This window comes from Thamnophis elegans, chromosome 3, assembly GCF_009769535.1.
Source record: "Thamnophis elegans isolate rThaEle1 chromosome 3, rThaEle1.pri, whole genome shotgun sequence".
Taxonomy (NCBI): Eukaryota; Metazoa; Chordata; class Lepidosauria; order Squamata; family Colubridae; genus Thamnophis; species Thamnophis elegans.
Genome location: NC_045543.1, coordinates 40,653,737 through 40,671,596, shown reverse-complemented (window position 1 = coordinate 40,671,596; position 17,860 = coordinate 40,653,737). Strand labels below are relative to the sequence as shown.

The 17,860-nt window shown below is 38.3% G+C and overlaps 1 protein-coding gene across 1 annotated transcript in view; it reads left to right on the top strand.

Moving 5' to 3' along the window:
* TBX15 (T-box transcription factor 15) overlaps window positions 1-17,860 on the top strand; it is an 85,763-nt gene that overhangs the window by 26,555 nt on the left and 41,348 nt on the right. The window contains exon 2 of the mRNA XM_032214359.1: window positions 9,836-10,049. Within this exon, the coding sequence (XP_032070250.1) occupies window positions 9,836-10,049 (214 nt within the window). The remainder of the gene's footprint in view (window positions 1-9,835; window positions 10,050-17,860) is intronic.

Genomic DNA, 17,860 nt, shown 5'->3' with positions numbered 1-17,860 from the left:
GAACTCCTCCTATAGGGCTTTTTCCGGAATGGTTTTATTACCGTTTCTAAAAGACTGTTCCATTGATGAAAAATCATGGGGAAATTCCTCCTCTATCTCAGAAATTCAGAGAAATTATCAACCTAAATACTCCACAAATTTGGCACAGAATCTCACCACTCCTGTTATGTCCAGCAGTTCATCAGCCTTTGTTAGCTCCCATTTATAGCAGCCAATGGGAAGGAAATCATAAACTCAAAAGAAAACAAAAATGACAAGCTACTTCATCACCATCATCTTCTGTCCTGGCCATATGTACCTCCAAGGCCTTAAGAACTGCCAGTGACTCAAACAAGATTTTTCTTATTAGCATCTCAGGATGTAGGTGGGGAATCAAAGTAGCATACAGACCACTTTATTATAGGAAGATTGAAATAGACTGGTAGGGCTGGATTTTGCAATGTTTGAAGCCGCTTCCAACCATTGTGAGGGTAAAGAAAAAGATCTTGTTGTGATCATAACTCCCCAGTCATCTCAAGACTTCAGGGGCTTTATTAGACTCAGGTGAAGCTTCAGTTTGAACAGTAGGTCTGGGTAATTTATTCAGGTATATGCAGGGGTGGGCTTCAAATTTTTTAGCAAGGGCTTCTCTGCCTGGTTGCTGGGTGGGCATGGCCATGGTGAGCATGGCCTGGTTGGCCTCCTGCACAGGGGTTTTTTTTGCCATCTCCGGGCTCCAGAGGCTTTCCTCGAGCCTCCAGGAGGGCGAAAACGGCCTCTCCTGACTCCAGAGGCCCTCTGGATGCCTGAAATTGGCCCATTTCTGGCCTTCTCAAACTTCTGGTAGGCCTGTTTTTTGCCCTCCCGAGCCTCCGTGCACGCCCTGCGCTTACCTAGATCCAAAATGGGCCGCATGGGGACTCCTGGGAGGGGCAGGGCAAGGTGGGTGGGGCCAGCCAGGAGTACAATTTGGGGGTTCTCCAAGCTGCACAGAATGTTTGCTAGAGGTCTCCTGAACCCCTGTGAATCCCCAGCAGCCCATCCCTGGGTACATGTTTGGGCAAGTTTGCATGTTATCTTGACATTGGTAGGTATTCACTAGAGTGCTTCCTGTACTTGTCAAGCAATTTTTTTCAATGGAAACCATGTTGAATATTTAATCATAACCTGATGGAGGATCAATCTGAGAAGAGAGTTGGCCAATTGATAATACAGTTCAGAAACTTTTTAAAATACGTTAATTGCTTGGGGAGAGGATAAGTGGGTTTTGCAACTAGCTGCTTTCTATAAAGAACCACCCCTCTTTATTTACTTACCCACATACCACCAAAGATTAAATAGTTTGGCTGCATAGCAAAGTCAATTATTTGAATAATCTTCATATGTTCACGGACACATAAATGCACATTATATCATTGAAAAATAAATGAAAATATTATTGTTAATTTAAATCCACATTTGACAGCTACCTTTTATTGCAATTCTGTGTGCATATTGTATGCAATTAGATCAGCTATACAGATCATACAGTGTAACCAGATGGAAAATTCTGTATGGAATAATATCTCATTTAACTGAGGATCCAAAATTATTTTTATAATGTCTGCTGCATATTTTATAATATATTTTATCTATAATATGTACTGTTTTTTTAATAAATTTCATCTAATGGAGATAATTCAGTTGAGGAAAGCTAAAGTCTCTCTCTCTCTCTCTCTCTCTCTCTCTCCCTCTCTCTCTCTCTGTGTGTGTGTGTGTGTGTGTGTGTGTGTAAGCCTCCTCCTTTTCTTCTTAACCACTCTTGATTGGAAGAAAGAAAAGTCTCCAGTGGGATTTGATTGATATAGTTTTGGCAGCTGTAAATTGCTGACAGCATGCTGCAAAATCTCTCCTATGAGATATTTTCAGTTCCATTGAAATCTCACAGTGAAAAAAATGAAGCAGCCTAGGCCAGGGGAACTGAACAGATGTGTCTTTCAGCTGGCTTGTACCTGTGTTTTTTTGTGGCAGAAAATAAAGAAGAATGACAAAGATGTAGAAAACTGACCTCCAAAGACTGTTCTAGGGATGAATTAGGGGGGCACATTTGGAATCAAGAGTATTAATAAATAAGAATAAAAGCAAATTAAATATTACAAAAAATATGACAGCAATTGTCCAGAGGTATGATCAGCCTCCTGATCCTGCCCTAGTGACATGTTTTTAAAGATAAGAAGTATAAAGAGTAAACATAATACAAGTGCATACTTTACAGATACTACATCTGTTTTAGTAAAATTGTTTCGTTGAGGACTGTGCCATGGCGTTGTTAAAGCATTATTTTGTGAAGCATTCAAGAAATAATGAGTTTTTAAATGTTTTGGAGGGATGCCAGACATTTCCCACAGCATGAAATGTTTTCGTATGTTTACCTGAGAAATATTGTAGCTCAGCCATGAACACAGACAGTACATTTGTTTATTTATAATAAACTCCCAGGGAATTTATAGAATAATACAGGTAGTCCTCAACTTATGACCACACTTGGGACTGGAACCTCTGTCACTAAGCAAAGTGGTTGTTAAGTGGGTCACGCTTGATTTTCTGACCCTTTTGCCATAGTCATTAAGAGAATCACTATGGTCATTAAATGAATCATGTAGTTGTTAAACACATCTGGTTTTTCCCATTGACTTTGCAGGTCAGAAGCCAGCTGGGAAGGTCACATGATTCCAGACACAATAACTGGATAGACGCTGGTTGTCAAGCACCTGAATTTTGATTGTGTGGCTGCAGGGATGCTGTAATGGTCATTAAGTGCAAAGACCAGTCATAAGTCACCTTTTCAGCAGCGTTTTAACTTCAAATGGTTGCTAAATGAATGGGCATAAGTTGAGGACTATATGTATGAGACAGCTATTTCATCTGTAAAAATAAATTTTCCTAGTAAACAGAGAACAGAGGGAGAAGAGCACCCATTTCTATTATGGAAAGACCAGTTTTCCTTACGAATAACAACTTGTGACTTGTAATCCATTTTATAATCTACTGAGTCAATTAGAATAGAAGAAGCTGCTGAAAATAAAGACATTGACAAGAGCTACAAGTAAATGCAGGCGTTGGTTGTTATAAAGCAGTGTTTTTCAAACTTGACAATTATGAGGTGTGGACTTCAAATCCCAGAATTCCCTAGCCAGTACGCTTTTGTAATGCCTAAACAAAACTCGCTCCCTCCCATTTCTTGTCTGCTTCCCTCATCCCCATCTAATCTTGTTTCTCCACTTCTCTTTTCTGTACAGCTATCATTTCTTCTTAACTCTTCTTTCTTTCTTTCTTTCTTTCTTTCTTTCTTTCTTTCTTTCTTTCCTTCTTTCTTTCTTTATTTCTTTCTTTCTTCTTTTTTCCTTCCTTCCTTCCTTCCTTCCTTCCTTTCTCCCCCCCCTCTTTCATTCTTGAAAGAAGAGTGTGGATATTTGTCTATTCTGAGAGAATGGCTAGTTGTGAATATTAATTTTGTAAACAGGATCTGATTTAAGAGGGGCTTACTTTTAACCAATAGTTATCTATTCAATTATTATGGTTGGTTGCACAGTTAGCCAGATATTTTGACTGGGTTTGACATTTTTATCCACCTATGGAGTCCTTCTCAAAGTCTTGGGACATGCAGATGTTATAGTTTGATGATTTTAAAGGTATCACTGCAGGATATAAGATATTCCAAGTCAGACTGTCTTTTGCAATTGACTGATAGTGATTTTATCAATGGAGTTCAAGTGCTACTCCAGATGCTTGGGGATTGTACTTAATGAGTTTATCACTTGTATTTATTTATTTATTTATTTATTTATTTATTTATTTATTTATTTATTTATTTCTACAGGGGTTCTCTTCTACTTGCAAAAGTTTTTTTGTTGGGGGGGGGGGCATTTTGTGATATTCTCCTTTCTCTTCTACGCTACTGCCTCCAAATACTCCCAGGCCCACTATTTAGACTTTTTTTGCCTTTCCTATTGATAGTTATTAAGTCTGGGGTAATATTTGGCAGGTGCCTATCTGTTTTTACACTAAAGCCTTGGAGCAGTTTAACCTCTTCACTTACTATTACTTTCTCAATTTTTGTGCTCCCACCAGTTCTTGCTTGCAGGGAAGTGATATTCTTATAAATATTCCAATACACCATTGTTGCTACTTTGTCATGCTGTTGTTTGCAGTCATTCTGTATGATCTTTCAGCAGCTAACCTGGTGGCTTCTTCAACTTCTTTGCAGAGGTGGCACTTGCTGTCTGTTGTTATCTTCTCAATTCTGGCTTTGTATGCATTTCTTCTTAAGACCTGGTATTGTGTAGCCAGAATTAGCCCTTCTGTCTCTTTCTTCAACTTTCCTGCTCTTTGCCATTGGCAGGTCCTGTTATTATCTGCTTTGCCTGCTAACTTTTTAACGTACTGTTCATGTAATACTTTGCCATGTCACTTTTATAACCTTCACTTGGTCTTTCTTGTAGGCCAGGTCTCTTTGAATTAGTAGTCTTGCATAGTGTAATAGTTTCAATTCATCACCTTCACTGTCCTTCAGATATTCTTCCAATGTTCTTTTTCTTCTTCAACTGTCTAATGTACTTACAATAGTCCATGCCCATCTATGTTCTTTGGTAAGTAGAATCTGTCCACATCACTGCATGGATGAAGGGTGATTCATTGCCATTATTTTTCTCATCTTCTTATCTAGAGATTTTAATTCTGTTGTGTTCAGACACTATTCCAATTGTATGTATAATGCCCAGCTACTAATTTCTTTGATGGTATTTTTTCCATTAAATTTGAACTTTAAATCTTCTTCATTCTCATAATAATGTTTTCATGGCTAAGCTTCTTCTTGACTTCAGTGTGTTTGATGTTATCAGGTTGAAGGAAACTCAGGTATTTTCAATGATTGTGTTCATCCTTACTCTATAGGGCATCTTGATTCCTTCATGTTTACTATTTTCCCCTCTTGATGACTAGGGTATAAAATTTCTCCAGTCCAAACTCCATTGCAATATCTTGGCTGTATATATGAGCAGTGTTGAGAGGCAATTCTATTTCAATATATTATTATTATTATTATTATTATTATTATTATTATTGTTATTTTTCTGTGCCTTGTCTATAGCAATAGCAGTAGCACTTGGACTTATACCCTATCCCATAGTGCTTTGATGACTTTCTGAGCAGTTTACAAATGTCAGCATATTGCTCCCAACAATCTGGGTCCACATTTTACCAACTTTGGAAATATGGTTGGCTAAGTCAACCTTGAGCCAGTCAGATCAAACTTCAGACTGTGGGCAGAGTTAGCCTGCCATTCTGCATTCTAACCACAGCGCCACTACAGTTCTTTTACTTCTGCATTTGAATACATATACCTGCAAATGTGTTGCTTGGAAACATGTCTTGAGTATGGTGGCGAAGTGAGTGTTCGTCTTATTTTAGTGAGTCTGAACTAAATTGTAGCTGAATTTGGCAACCTTAAGGTGATGAGATGGGAATATTGGCCTTTTTACAGGATTTATTTCTTTTCTCCTGGGTAGTCTCCTGGACATGGGGGTTGGTGGTGGCTGCTGGTGTGTTTCCAGGTGCAATTCAAGGTGCTGGTTGTCACTTTTAAATCCCTACATGGCTCACCTCTTTTTTAAAGAGTTTTTACCTGTCCAATCCCATCCAAAAGGTTGGGCATGCTACAGATCCTGTCAGTCAAAGGCTGTCAGCTAATGGAACTAGTAAATGGGCTTTTTCTGCTGTAGCCCCTGCCTTGAGGAATGTTCTCTCTGAGATTGGAATGCCCCAACCTTGTTGGTTTTGCTCAAAGGTTTAAAAACTTGGCTTTTAAATATATTCATTTAAAATATTCTGTCTCTGTACTACCTCCCTCAGTGTTTCCAAAGGCAAGTTTCAGATTATTTTTACTATTTCCTCTCCTTTCTCCTCCTCTTACCCTTATGCCCAATTGGTGTCTGAGGGTAAGTTTCTACTTAAATCAGCAATGGACAATCATTCTCAGTCAAGGGCCACACTTCTCTAAATTGCTCTCAGGGTCTCCCACCCCAGACTGGACAAAATCAGAATATCAATTCAATTCAATTTAATTTAATTGTAGTTAAACTTACCTTAATTAAATGAAATTACAATTAATTCTGTTCAGCAAAATTCTCCTCACGGAAAGCAAAATAGGTATAAAAAAGCAAGTAAGTAACAATAAAGCTCCAAATACCCAAAGGAAAATATGAAGAATGAACAGCAGTAACTGTAAAAGGAATACAGAGCAAACTCTACTCCATAAACTCTGAAAGTAAGACATGCCTGGTTTTTGTGTGTTTAAATCTTTGTGGCTGAAATGAATAGTTGAAGGTATTATGGAACATCTCGATGACATCAATTCTAGTTATTCAAGGGGCCACAGAGAATGGTCCCTTGTTGAGGATGCCAAAATCTCTGAAGGAGGGAGCAGCCGGGTATTTTGAGATATGGAGGAGGTACTGTAGGAGGAGCGAGACACTTTGAGAATCTGATTGAGGGGAAAAAACAGGAATGAATGGTGAGAGTGGATTCTTCCTTTAATATTGACCATCAGATCCATAATGGTTTTTAAATGAGGAATTGGCACCTTAACATGAGCCTAGGAAAAAAGGGCTTAACAGGTAGAGCTTCTGCAATGTGCTTATTGCACCTGGATTTTCAGTCTTTGTTTCTGTACTTAAATTCACTTTTATTGTCTACTTATTGAAGTAATACGTAATAAAATGAATGTGATTTAACTCTTGAAAAAAGGCTCTTTCTCTCTTTTTTATAGATGCCTGGGATTCAACTAGGTCTCCAACCACCATAACGGTGGAGACAAAAAAAATCTTCAAGGGTTATATCTGTTCCATACAGGTTTCATCCAAGCTAACACAACATAAATGGGTTGTTTCGATTGTCAAAAAGGGCCCTACTTCTGAAAGGGCATGCTCAGTGTAGGATTGTGCTGTAAGGTGCTACAGCTATAAAAGAGAAATGCCCAATCCAAAATCCCATTCTTCCAGCTGGTTAGATCATAGGCCGATCTAGGTTGCTGGAGGGCCAAAACAGGTTGTCCTCAACCCACCCCCGTCTTGCAGGAAATGTAACTTCTGCTCGTATTTTCCTGGACTGCATCAGAATGGGTGTTTTCCATTATGGATGGAAAAAGGATTGATGACTGGCTCATCCACTAAGCTCTCTGTGTTGTAGGTAAATGCCTTTGAAGGAGATGAATCCACATAATCTGCAGTGGGAATAGAGCCTCTTATTTACTTTGGTAGTTATTCATGATCAAAATGAACTTTTGATTCTGTTTATTTACACATCAATTTGGAAACACCCCCCCCCCCCAATGCACCGCAGTTTATAAAGTTAAAATGCTGCTCTACACTCAAGCATTCACCACCAGCAGCTTTAAATAAAAGTCCATGTCTTGTGCTTTCCCAGGATTCTTCTTAATCTCTGCTGCATTTGCTACTGTAACAGTAATCTTGTAGTGTAACATGAAATGGGTTGAAAACATCTCCTCCCTTTTAAATTATTTTTCTATTTACTTTTTGCTTGTCATTTTATAATATAACTTCATTAGTTATTTATATAAACTTCACTAGTAGACCATTCAAACGTTGAAACCTTCCTTCCTCCCCCCCATGCCCCCACCTACCTCTCTCTGAGCCCCAGTTAAATTCAGGGATAACCCCTTTTGCAATACTTATCTATTTGGACTATTTGGGAACTGGGCCAAGATTGATAAGTGTGAAAATATTCACTTACGAACTGTTAAAGCATAATAACAGCAAATAAGTGGAGAGTTTAGGGAAGGAAAAACAGTAATGAACAAAAGTAGTTTCTACACAGCTTCAAACCAGAGACACTTCACATGTCAGGCCAGTATAATAGCTGCTTTGCTACAGGGTGAACTGCTAATGTTGGCTGCTATTTCTGCAATGGGTTTTTGAATGTTCTGCCCACTGTCCTGCTTGAAGGCTATGGCCCGCATGACCCTCCCATGGCAAGGAAAGCAGTTGGTGCTTTATCTCCTGGAGGGAGTAAAGAAACAGGAGAACCCACCAATTAGGAGCTGTGTTAATCACCATTCAGCAACAGAACAACTGGCCATCACCATGTCCAAAGTGGAGGAAGGGATTGACATCTGGGAAGAAATTGCTTAATCTGGCTTCATTTCCAGCTGGTTTATTTATGGGAGGCAAACAGCTGAAGGATGCCATGTGGAAGAGCCTTAAACTCCATCTACAGTAATGCTGGCTTATCTTTCTGAACTGCAACTAGATAACAGATGTGAAACATTTTGAGCACACTGAATAAAGGCCAAGCATTATTGTTTGGAAATAAGATTTGCTGAAATCCTTACATTAAATATTTTTAAGAGGAGCGTGCTGGACAGCTTACATTTCCTTTACATGTGACTCTGGCACAATTCATATGAACGCCATGAATTGCAATTCAGTATCTTCTCCAAGTTAATTATATTGTTGCCAGAAGTGCTTGCTGAGTTGATTTCTCCAATATTCCACCCTTTCCAACATTTGTTACTAAAACCCAAGCTACAGTGTGGGACATTCTGTAATTAGATTCTCAGAGAATTATCTTGTGTTACATCAGCTCATATCAGAAGAAGTGGGAGGTCTTGAATACTGCACAGACATTGTCTCTTATATCTCTACAAGTAAAGAGGCTCAGAGCTTAATGTTTTTCCCCTAATTAAAATAAAATATATATACAGAAAGGCACCCAAAATATCTTGAGTGGAAGAGAGCATGTTTTACTGATTGATGACCATAAATAAATAAATAACATTTAATCTGTAAAATAACTAACAGTGATATCCTAATTCCAACACATTTAAAATGAGGAGATGATAATAATTATGAAGCAATGGGAGCACCAGGAAACAAGTATACTGATGAGAATCTCAGTTCAGTTGGGCCCCTTGGTGGAAGTGGTTTTCATGACAAAAAGTGCGAAGCCAGGGATTCCCTCTGTGACCTGCATCCCAACCAACTGAACCTCCAATGGCAAGACCTGCAAGGCAAGTCTTCCCTTGGGTCCTCACAACTAATGAGTTCAGAGTAAAAAGGTTTGAGCCTTAGAAATGTCTTTAATTCAGCTCCAGCTTTTTGGCTTTCTCTCATTTTGGTCCAGATGTTTATATCTGAAGACCCTGTAAAAGTCTAGGTGTTCTTTGAAATAACAATTACTTTGGCAGTAATTTTTCCCATATGCTTTCTTTCTTCAACTCTACAGGGATTCTACATCCATAACCTAATGTTGTTATTTTCTCAGGGAAAATAATTGCTCAAGAACTATAACATAGGAACAAATAACATATATCTGCTTGAAACCAAAACAAAAGGACAGCTTTTATTACTTTTGAGGACAAAGAAATTAGAAATCTGGAAAAAAAATCCCTTATTCAAAACACATAAACAGCACATGTGGTAAAACATACAATTAAATACATTATTTCTCCAGTGTTGAATGACTCCCCCCCCACGCCCCCCATTTCTCTCAGCCTACAACTGCAGGCTGCATTTTCCTGTATCCAGATTAGTTTGTTACTATTTATATTTTTAACTGTGGGCAGTTTTATTCAACAGCTTTAAATTTTAATTAAAGAACCAGATGTCATGTTGGAAACTGAAAACCAGAAGCCAGATTGTAACTTACAACACGACACCAACAACACTCTTCTAATGAAAAAGATGTCATTCCTCTAGTTCCCCAGATCCCTTCAAATGGCTTCATTTTATTTCTTACTACTTTGAGGAACTTTAGACATTTCAAGTTGGTTTGACTCTTTTTCCACTTCTGCTTCTTTTAGATTCAGAGCAGAGCACAGGATCCGAAACTGAAGTGCTGGCAGAGAGGACATCCTGCTCGTTCGGTTCCCCATCGGACCTCCCATCAAGCAACTCGCTCTCTCAGTCTCTGCCTGCCTCATCCATGGAGGAGATCCAAGTGGAATTGCAATGTGCTGATCTCTGGAAGCGATTCCATGATATTGGCACCGAAATGATCATCACCAAAGCAGGCAGGTAAGGCATCCTATTTGCTTTTTATTGATAGCTGGCTTAGAAAATTTGCAGTTTTGGTAGGATCTTACCACTACTTTCCTAAAACTAGAGTGCTCCTCTTTATTATAATTTAGTCCTGTATCTTTCCCTGCTGGTGGTGAAGAGACTGTATTTCCCAGCAGTTTCAAAGCAGATAAAGATATGAAGGTTAACTTCTCTGTGTGCTCTAAACTTTCTACAATTCATTTCTTAATTCTAGTTGCAACAATATGAAAATAATTATCAGGTTCAGGTCACACCCACTGTGATTGAGAAACAGATAGACATACACATATATGCCTGCATGCACACAGACACAATTGTCATTATTTCAAATTTTTAGTAATATTTTGTCAATGTCGATGCTTTTGAAATCACTTGCAAAGAATTTGTAAGGAATATTTGTGAGAATGCCTCTAACTAAATGAACATCTGGAGCCTTCGGTATACAGTATGTAGTTCTTGCTAAACACAGAAGTAGAAAGAAATGACAATTAATTATGCAGTGCCTACCCTGAGTGCTAGAGTTCAAACAAATAATAGTAGTAATAATATGCTGAACAACTCCTGGCATCCATACTGATTCTCAATGATTAAGTAGTTGAATGCTATAAGTCTACAAGTTTGGGTAAGCAGTATACAAATACATAAAATTTCAATGATAAAGTTATCTTACAATCATTCATTTAAAGACTGTTTGAAGTTAAAATGGCACTTTAAAAAGGGACTTATGAGCATTGTTCATGCTTACAATTATTACAGCTTCCCCATGGTCGTGTGATCAAAATTCGAACACTTGGCAATTGGTTCAAATTTATGAAGGTTGCAGTGTCCCGGTGTCATGTGATCACCTATTGTGATCTTCTGACAAGCAAAATCAATGGGGAAGACAGATTTACTTAACAATGTGTTACTAACCTAACAACTGCAGTGATTCACTTAACAACTGTGACAAGAAAAGACGTAAAACTCTCTTAACAAACGTCTCACTTAGAAAGAGAAATTTTGGGCTCTATTGTGGTCATAAGTCGAGGATTCTGGAGTATTTGGAGTATTTGGACTCCATAACTGACCAATGAGAATGTGGAATTAAGGATTTTGCAGTTGAATCAACAATTTGTAGTGTTTATTCATTTTCAACCTCAACCCCATTTTTATTCCCAAACAGTATTTTAAGTGTATAGAAATAAATTCCATTTTTAATTGAAAAGGGAAGCCACAAACTAAACAGTTAAGGAAATGAATATTCATTATAGCTCAAAAAATGAAATCTATTGGTAAAATATAAACTGATCACGGCAGAGAAAGCTCTGCTGTTAGCAACTTCTTGAGACAGCTGACTGTTTTAAATCCAGGACCTAAAATTAGTAATGGCAACAGTTCACTGAAGGTGTCAACACAGTGTACATCTGCTATATTAAAAAAAAAAGGACAACACATTGTTAGGCGTAAAAACAGAATTGAAAATCAAGATGTCAATATCACAATGGTCTTATATAAAACTATGTGCGTCTACATCAGAGAAGATTGTGTGTAATTCTGGTCGTCCCTCTCAGAAAGGATATAAGGAGATAGAGAAGGTGCACAGGAGGGCGAATAGATGATCAAGGATCTGGGGTGGCTTCCGTATGAGAAAAGATTGCAATGTTTGGGACTTTTTAGTCTAGAAAGGAGGTGAATGAGAGGGAACTGAGATATACAAAATTATCCATGATGTGAATAAAATGAACAAAGAGAAGCTATTTTTTCGTTCCCAAGATGCTACAACCATCCAATGAGTTTAAATTCTAGAAGAACACACAAAAGGATTTTTTTTTACACAATACATAATTCAAGTTTGGAATTTGCTACCACACAATGTGCTGCTGGCTATCAGTTTGGTTGGCTTCATAAGATGGTAAAGATGCTGGGCTTGTCAACTGAAAGGTTGACAGTTCCAGACCCAAGTACCACGTGACAGGAGAACTCCTATATCATCTCCTGCCCACCCAGCAGTTTGAAAACATGCAAATGCAAGTAGATAAATGGGTACCACTTTGATGGGAACGTAACAGCTTTCCATGTGCCTCAGTATATAATGCCAGCCAGCCACATGACCAGGAAGCATCTTCAGACAATGCTGGCTCCCTCGGTTAGGAAACAGAGATTAGCACTGCCCCCTAAAGTCAGATATGATCAGACAGGGAAACCTTTATCTTTTTTTAAATAAGCTGGTTAGAGAAAAATTCATGGGAGTTAATGGCTTTTAGTCTTAATGGGAGCATGACTGCCTCTGAAGCCCACCTGTTGGGAAACTAGTGAGCTTCCTCGTACAGTTGTTGGTCACTATGAGAATAGACTACTGGATAAGATTGGCCATGGATTCAGATCTTATGCCCAGGCAGGACACTGCTTATATTTTTTTATGTCCTTACCTAACTTGCATCATTCTATTGTAACTTGCTGAATGAATTTCCATGCCTTTCCTGCTATGAACACAACTTTTCACAACGAAATGATTTAGCCATAATATCCTGTATAAAGTTGCCTCAGCTTTAAAAGGAGATTATTTTTGTGCATGGTAGTAAATTATCTTTTATTATACTTGAGAGGGGCAAAGTTTACTTTACACCCCAGATTTGGATTCCTTAAGATGGAACTAGACATCACTTAAGATATACAGTAGTCCTATATTTTCTTGCATATGGAGAAACAGAAAGTGCCACATAGTAGAGTGAGGGGAAAACCTGCAATGCACAGCTGGCCAACCTCCATTCACATTGATTCAGGCCCTATACAATGTCTCAGAGGACAGAAAGAGTGATCTTCATTTCATCCAGCCTATTCAGATTTCCTGGATTAGATAGGCTTTTTTTCTCTGTTATTATTTTATAAGAACAACATACCATACCTATCCGTGTCAGCATTGATGGGTAGAAGCCCTCTACAAATTTCACATCCCACTGCCAATGTTTCTTTTAAGGAATTGGAATTTTACAATAGACTATAATTGGCTATAGTAGAGAAACATCTTTAATTTCTTCAAGAAAAGTCTCTAATCTTCCCAAATAAAGTTGTGCATTCCAGCCAGCTTCCTTTATAATTGCAAATTAATGCTTATTTTCTAAGCAATCAGCACCTTGGACAGAGAAAAAACCAGGAAGAATGCTATTCTGCTTGAGCAATACCCAGTGATAGAAATCCTCCTCTCCACAATATTCTATTTTTCTTCCCCATTTGGTTTACTTCATGAATTTGACTAGTGAGACCAATTGTAGATTGTCTCTGTGGCTTGTGAGGTGATCTTTGTGGGAGTAGTAAGAATCTCAAGTTCCAAATAAATGAGATGTGCTTGGAAAAGTTTTGACAGTCAATACTTCAGAAAATTATTAAATCCAGTCTTCTCTTTTGAAGCCTTTTGATGCCTTTAAATGGGGGTACAAACAACTGCCACTAATCTTGTTTTTGTTATATGCTTAAAAATGGGGGGGGGGGAGAATCCCCTAATGACATATGCTACTGAAAACAAACAATAGAAGTAGCTAGCCACATTTTCCACATTTAAGGAACCGATCACTTTAATTTTATAAACCATATTTAACTGTTAAGTTTTAAAAATCAAAAGACCTTTAAAATGGCATTCAGCATCAATTAAAACCAGCAACATTTAACAAAATCCTCTGCTTAAATGTACTACAAAGAAATGCTGAATTAGGAATTTGAAAAATACCCCCCACCCCACATACACAAACAATATCCTGAAATGGCAAATCATCACTATAATGTTTCATAGAATAAATGAATGATGCATCATCTGGAAACATGCTCAGTTTGACAACTTATTTACTTTTGCCTCTTTACAGGAAAATCTAATAACAATTATGTTAACAACATTTTATCACCTCAAGTAAAATTGTTCAAAGCATTTTTAAAAAAATCAAATTGATTTACTTGTGCAACTTATCAGTAGAGAGTCATTAAACTAGGCCAGTGTTTCTCAGCCTTAGCAACTTGAAAAGGTGTGGGCCTCGTCTCCCAGAATTCCCAGGCTGGCTGGGGAGTTCTGCAAGTTAAAGTCCACATATCTTCAAGTTGCCAAGGTTGAGAAACACTGCTCTAGGCATATATACTAATGCATTTTATATTTGTATATATGTTTTGATATTTTGAGTTATGATTTTGAATTAACATTAAAAAAACAGTTTATAGTCTTTAAACTTAAATGATATTTATTTCTGTTTTTCTCAATGGTCTTCATGCTATTATGATCAACAAGCCATAATATTGTCAGGGATATATGATGATCTTATATCTCTATTTAACCTACCAACCAGGATTGTTTTGAGTATCAGTCAGGAAGATACACTATTCTTTGCTTTTTGAAAATATGGTAGGATTATTAAACACATAAACAAATTCCTTAGATTTGGGCAGCTAGTAGTTGGTCAGAATGTACCATTACAAATAATAGGAAAGATGGCATGCAAATTAATATAGACATCACACAAATGAAATTTACTTCTCATTTATTGAATTTTATGTTTGCTGTCATTGCAAGGAAATCATTCACATTCAGGATTGCTGCCTGTCGCTCTTTGTTCAATTTTCACAAGTGGGGCTGGGTGAAGCCAAATAGCTTTACATGTTTGTTTTGAAGATTCTGGTGTGAGGCCTGCGGCTACTCAGGGCAGTAGCCACTTAAGTGCTCTATGTATTCCATGGATATGGCACTTGCATTTTTACTGACACAGTGCATAGTAGTTGTATATTGCTATCATGCAGCATATTAGCTGCATGAAGATCATCTTGCCATAGCTTAAAAACCTTAACCAATTGACTTCTACAGCAAATCTCCCATGACTTCACTTAGGTCAGGATGTTGCACTACTTTCCCAGCTTTTAAGCTGATTGCAGCTGGCTCCATGTGTCCCCCCCCTCCTCTGTTCTGCAGTACTTTGTAATCTCTTGAGATTCTGGACAGTGGTGATCCCAGACTTGGGGGGGGGGAGCGGGAGCAGGGGGCAGCTGGCTCTTTGCAGCTGGTGCTTTCAGCATCCACAGTACTCTTTGGCATTAGATCAACTATAATGCAGAGCATGCTTGATAGATTCACAGGACTTGTTGCTCTGTCAACATAATTGGATTCATAACTAATGTTGCTTTGTGGGCAAATTTGGGAGCCTTTCAGCAGCAAGAGAGGCACAGAGTGGAACCTGTGTTTAGTCCCATTATATTCACATTTAGCTTCTCTTATACAATTTCATGCAAACTGAATGGAGACAATCCTGCAACTATTCATGGCAATACCCTTTTCCTATGAAAGGGAATGGAAGGGAGGAAGTTTTAGCTTGTTTTATGGGGATTTCACTTCCTTTCGAGAATCAGCTTTGCAATTTAGACGTGCTAATAAATACAGTTTTCACAGTGATTGTGCAGGAGTCACACGCTAGGACAACCTTGAGTTTAGATTCATTCAGTGCACTGTACATGGGATGTCCTTGAAGATAGTTCTGGAACTGGCATCAATTCAAAACACTGTCATTATCTTTAGGTCACAAGTTCATAGTGGCAAACATATCCAACTATATAGCTTTAGTATTCTCAGCATTGAGAGCTCTGAAAAGGATCTCCCCACCCAACAGATGCAAACAAAGATTGTCAGATGAAGATTTCTTGAATGTGCTCTACATGGGGCTGCCCTTGAAGAGCATTTGGAAACTTCAATTGGTGCAAAATGCAGTTGCACAGATATTAAATGGTGCTGACTACACAGCACATAACATCACTGCTCTGTGAGCTGCACTAGCTGCCAGTGTGTTTCTGGGAGTAATTCAAAGTGCTGGTTGTCACTTTTAAATCTCTACATGGTTTGGAACTGAGTTCCCTGGGGGACTGTTTCAAGATTTTCTACTCATCCAATCCAATCCAACAGATAGGGCATGCTGCAGATCCCATCAGTCAAAGACTGCTAACAGAAGATGGGTTTGTCCTGTGTAGCCCCTGCCTTATCAAATATTCTTCCCTTGGAGATTGGAAATGGCCCCAACCCTGTTGTTTTTTTTGGCAAAGATTAAAAAACCTGGCTATGAGCTGGGGCTTGGAATGTGTTAAGGACCCTGTTACTTGGCTTTACTGTTGGTTGATTAATCATCATGGCTGCTATTTGTACTTATTTATTTTGTGGTTGTTTTATTGTTTTAATGTTCTTTTAAATTGCTTTAGAATTGTAAGCCACCCAGAATCACTTGGTTGAATTGGCTGGCTGACTGAAATTGACTGACTGAAATCCCCTCCTACCAAAAGAATTAATGGGAGGGGGCATGGAAGTGGGATTTCTCTGAAGAACCTCCCTTTCTTTGAAAAAGTTTGTTCCAGAGGCAAGAGTAGCTTTTCTGTCAGGGTTTTCTGGAAGTTTATTAAAGCCAAGACGTTATAAAAGGTTTTGGAGAATGGAATGGAATAGTTGCCTGTTTAAGGAAGATGTGGTACCATTATATTAATTGTTTGATATTATATGTTTTTGTATTTATTGTTATAAAAAGACAAGAGGATCTATATAACATCTAGTGAAACAGTGTGGACGATCTACAATATAAATACATGTCAACACAGAAATGATTTCTTTAACCTGAAAGGTTGCATTCAGTTTTTCAGTTCAGAAAACAGTCTCAGACATATAAATTCTTTTCCTCAATATGGACATTTAAAAGCCCCTTCCTGCCAATGTTCCTGGAAACAGGCAGATTTTCTAATGTTTTTGAAAGTGATCCTTAAAAATCAAGGCAGAGGCAATTATCAACCAAAACCTCATGCTATTGCTACAAACTAGAAAGGAATGAAATGGAAGAAACAACAGCTAGGTGGAGCAAGAGATCATAAATTTCTTACATCTCTTCCTAAAGTGGTCAGAAAAGAATCTTTCTGTACAATGTATTTTTCAACCACTTTCAGTTTACTGAAGTCCAATTAAACAACCAGTATGATCAGCTACTGTATATTGGAATATGAACAGTTTATTACTAAAGTAGATTCAAAGTCACAAAGCTGCATACCTCCAAACTTCCGTTCCTTCTCCTCATAGTTCTAAACTTTTCCTTTAGACAAAGTTGTAAAAAGGGAAAAGAAGGCCTGGTGAAGGGCTTCAGAGAGCTTGAAAACCTACATGGTTTGTGAGGCAATAAAGATGATGTTCTAATATGCAGTAGGCTTCCTGGGACCATCTATTCTCCTCCAAAGTATCTGAGGGCAGGACAAGAAGTTATGGGTGGAAGACAGTGGTGGGTTTCAAATAATTTAACAACCAGTTCTCTTCCCTAATGACCAGCTGGGTAGACAGGGCTTGGTGTTCATGTGACTGGGTAGGTGTGGCCAACTCAACATCACTCATGTCGATGGGCGTTTCGTCTTAGCTGTTACAATGTAATCAGGGTTAACCCGAGAGGCAGTTTCTGTAAGCAGGGCAATAAAGATTAGGCTAGAAACAATACCAGAATGCTTCCTTCCTGCCTTCCTTACAGCATTATCCCGGTAAAGTGGAAAAAAACCAAAAGGAGATTTCTTCCAACAACTGGTTCTCCAAACTGCTTAGAAAGTTAACCACCAGTTCTCCCGAATAGGTGTGAATTGGCTGAATGCCACCACTGGTGGAAGATCATTAAAGAGCGATTTTAAGTTAAAGTAAATTAAAGGAGACATTTCCTGACAGTGACAACAATTAATCAATGGAACAGCCTCATGCTGCTTCTGGGAATTCTGCTACTTCACTGGTGGTTTTCAAGAAAAGATTGGACAAGCATTTGTCCAGGATGGTATAG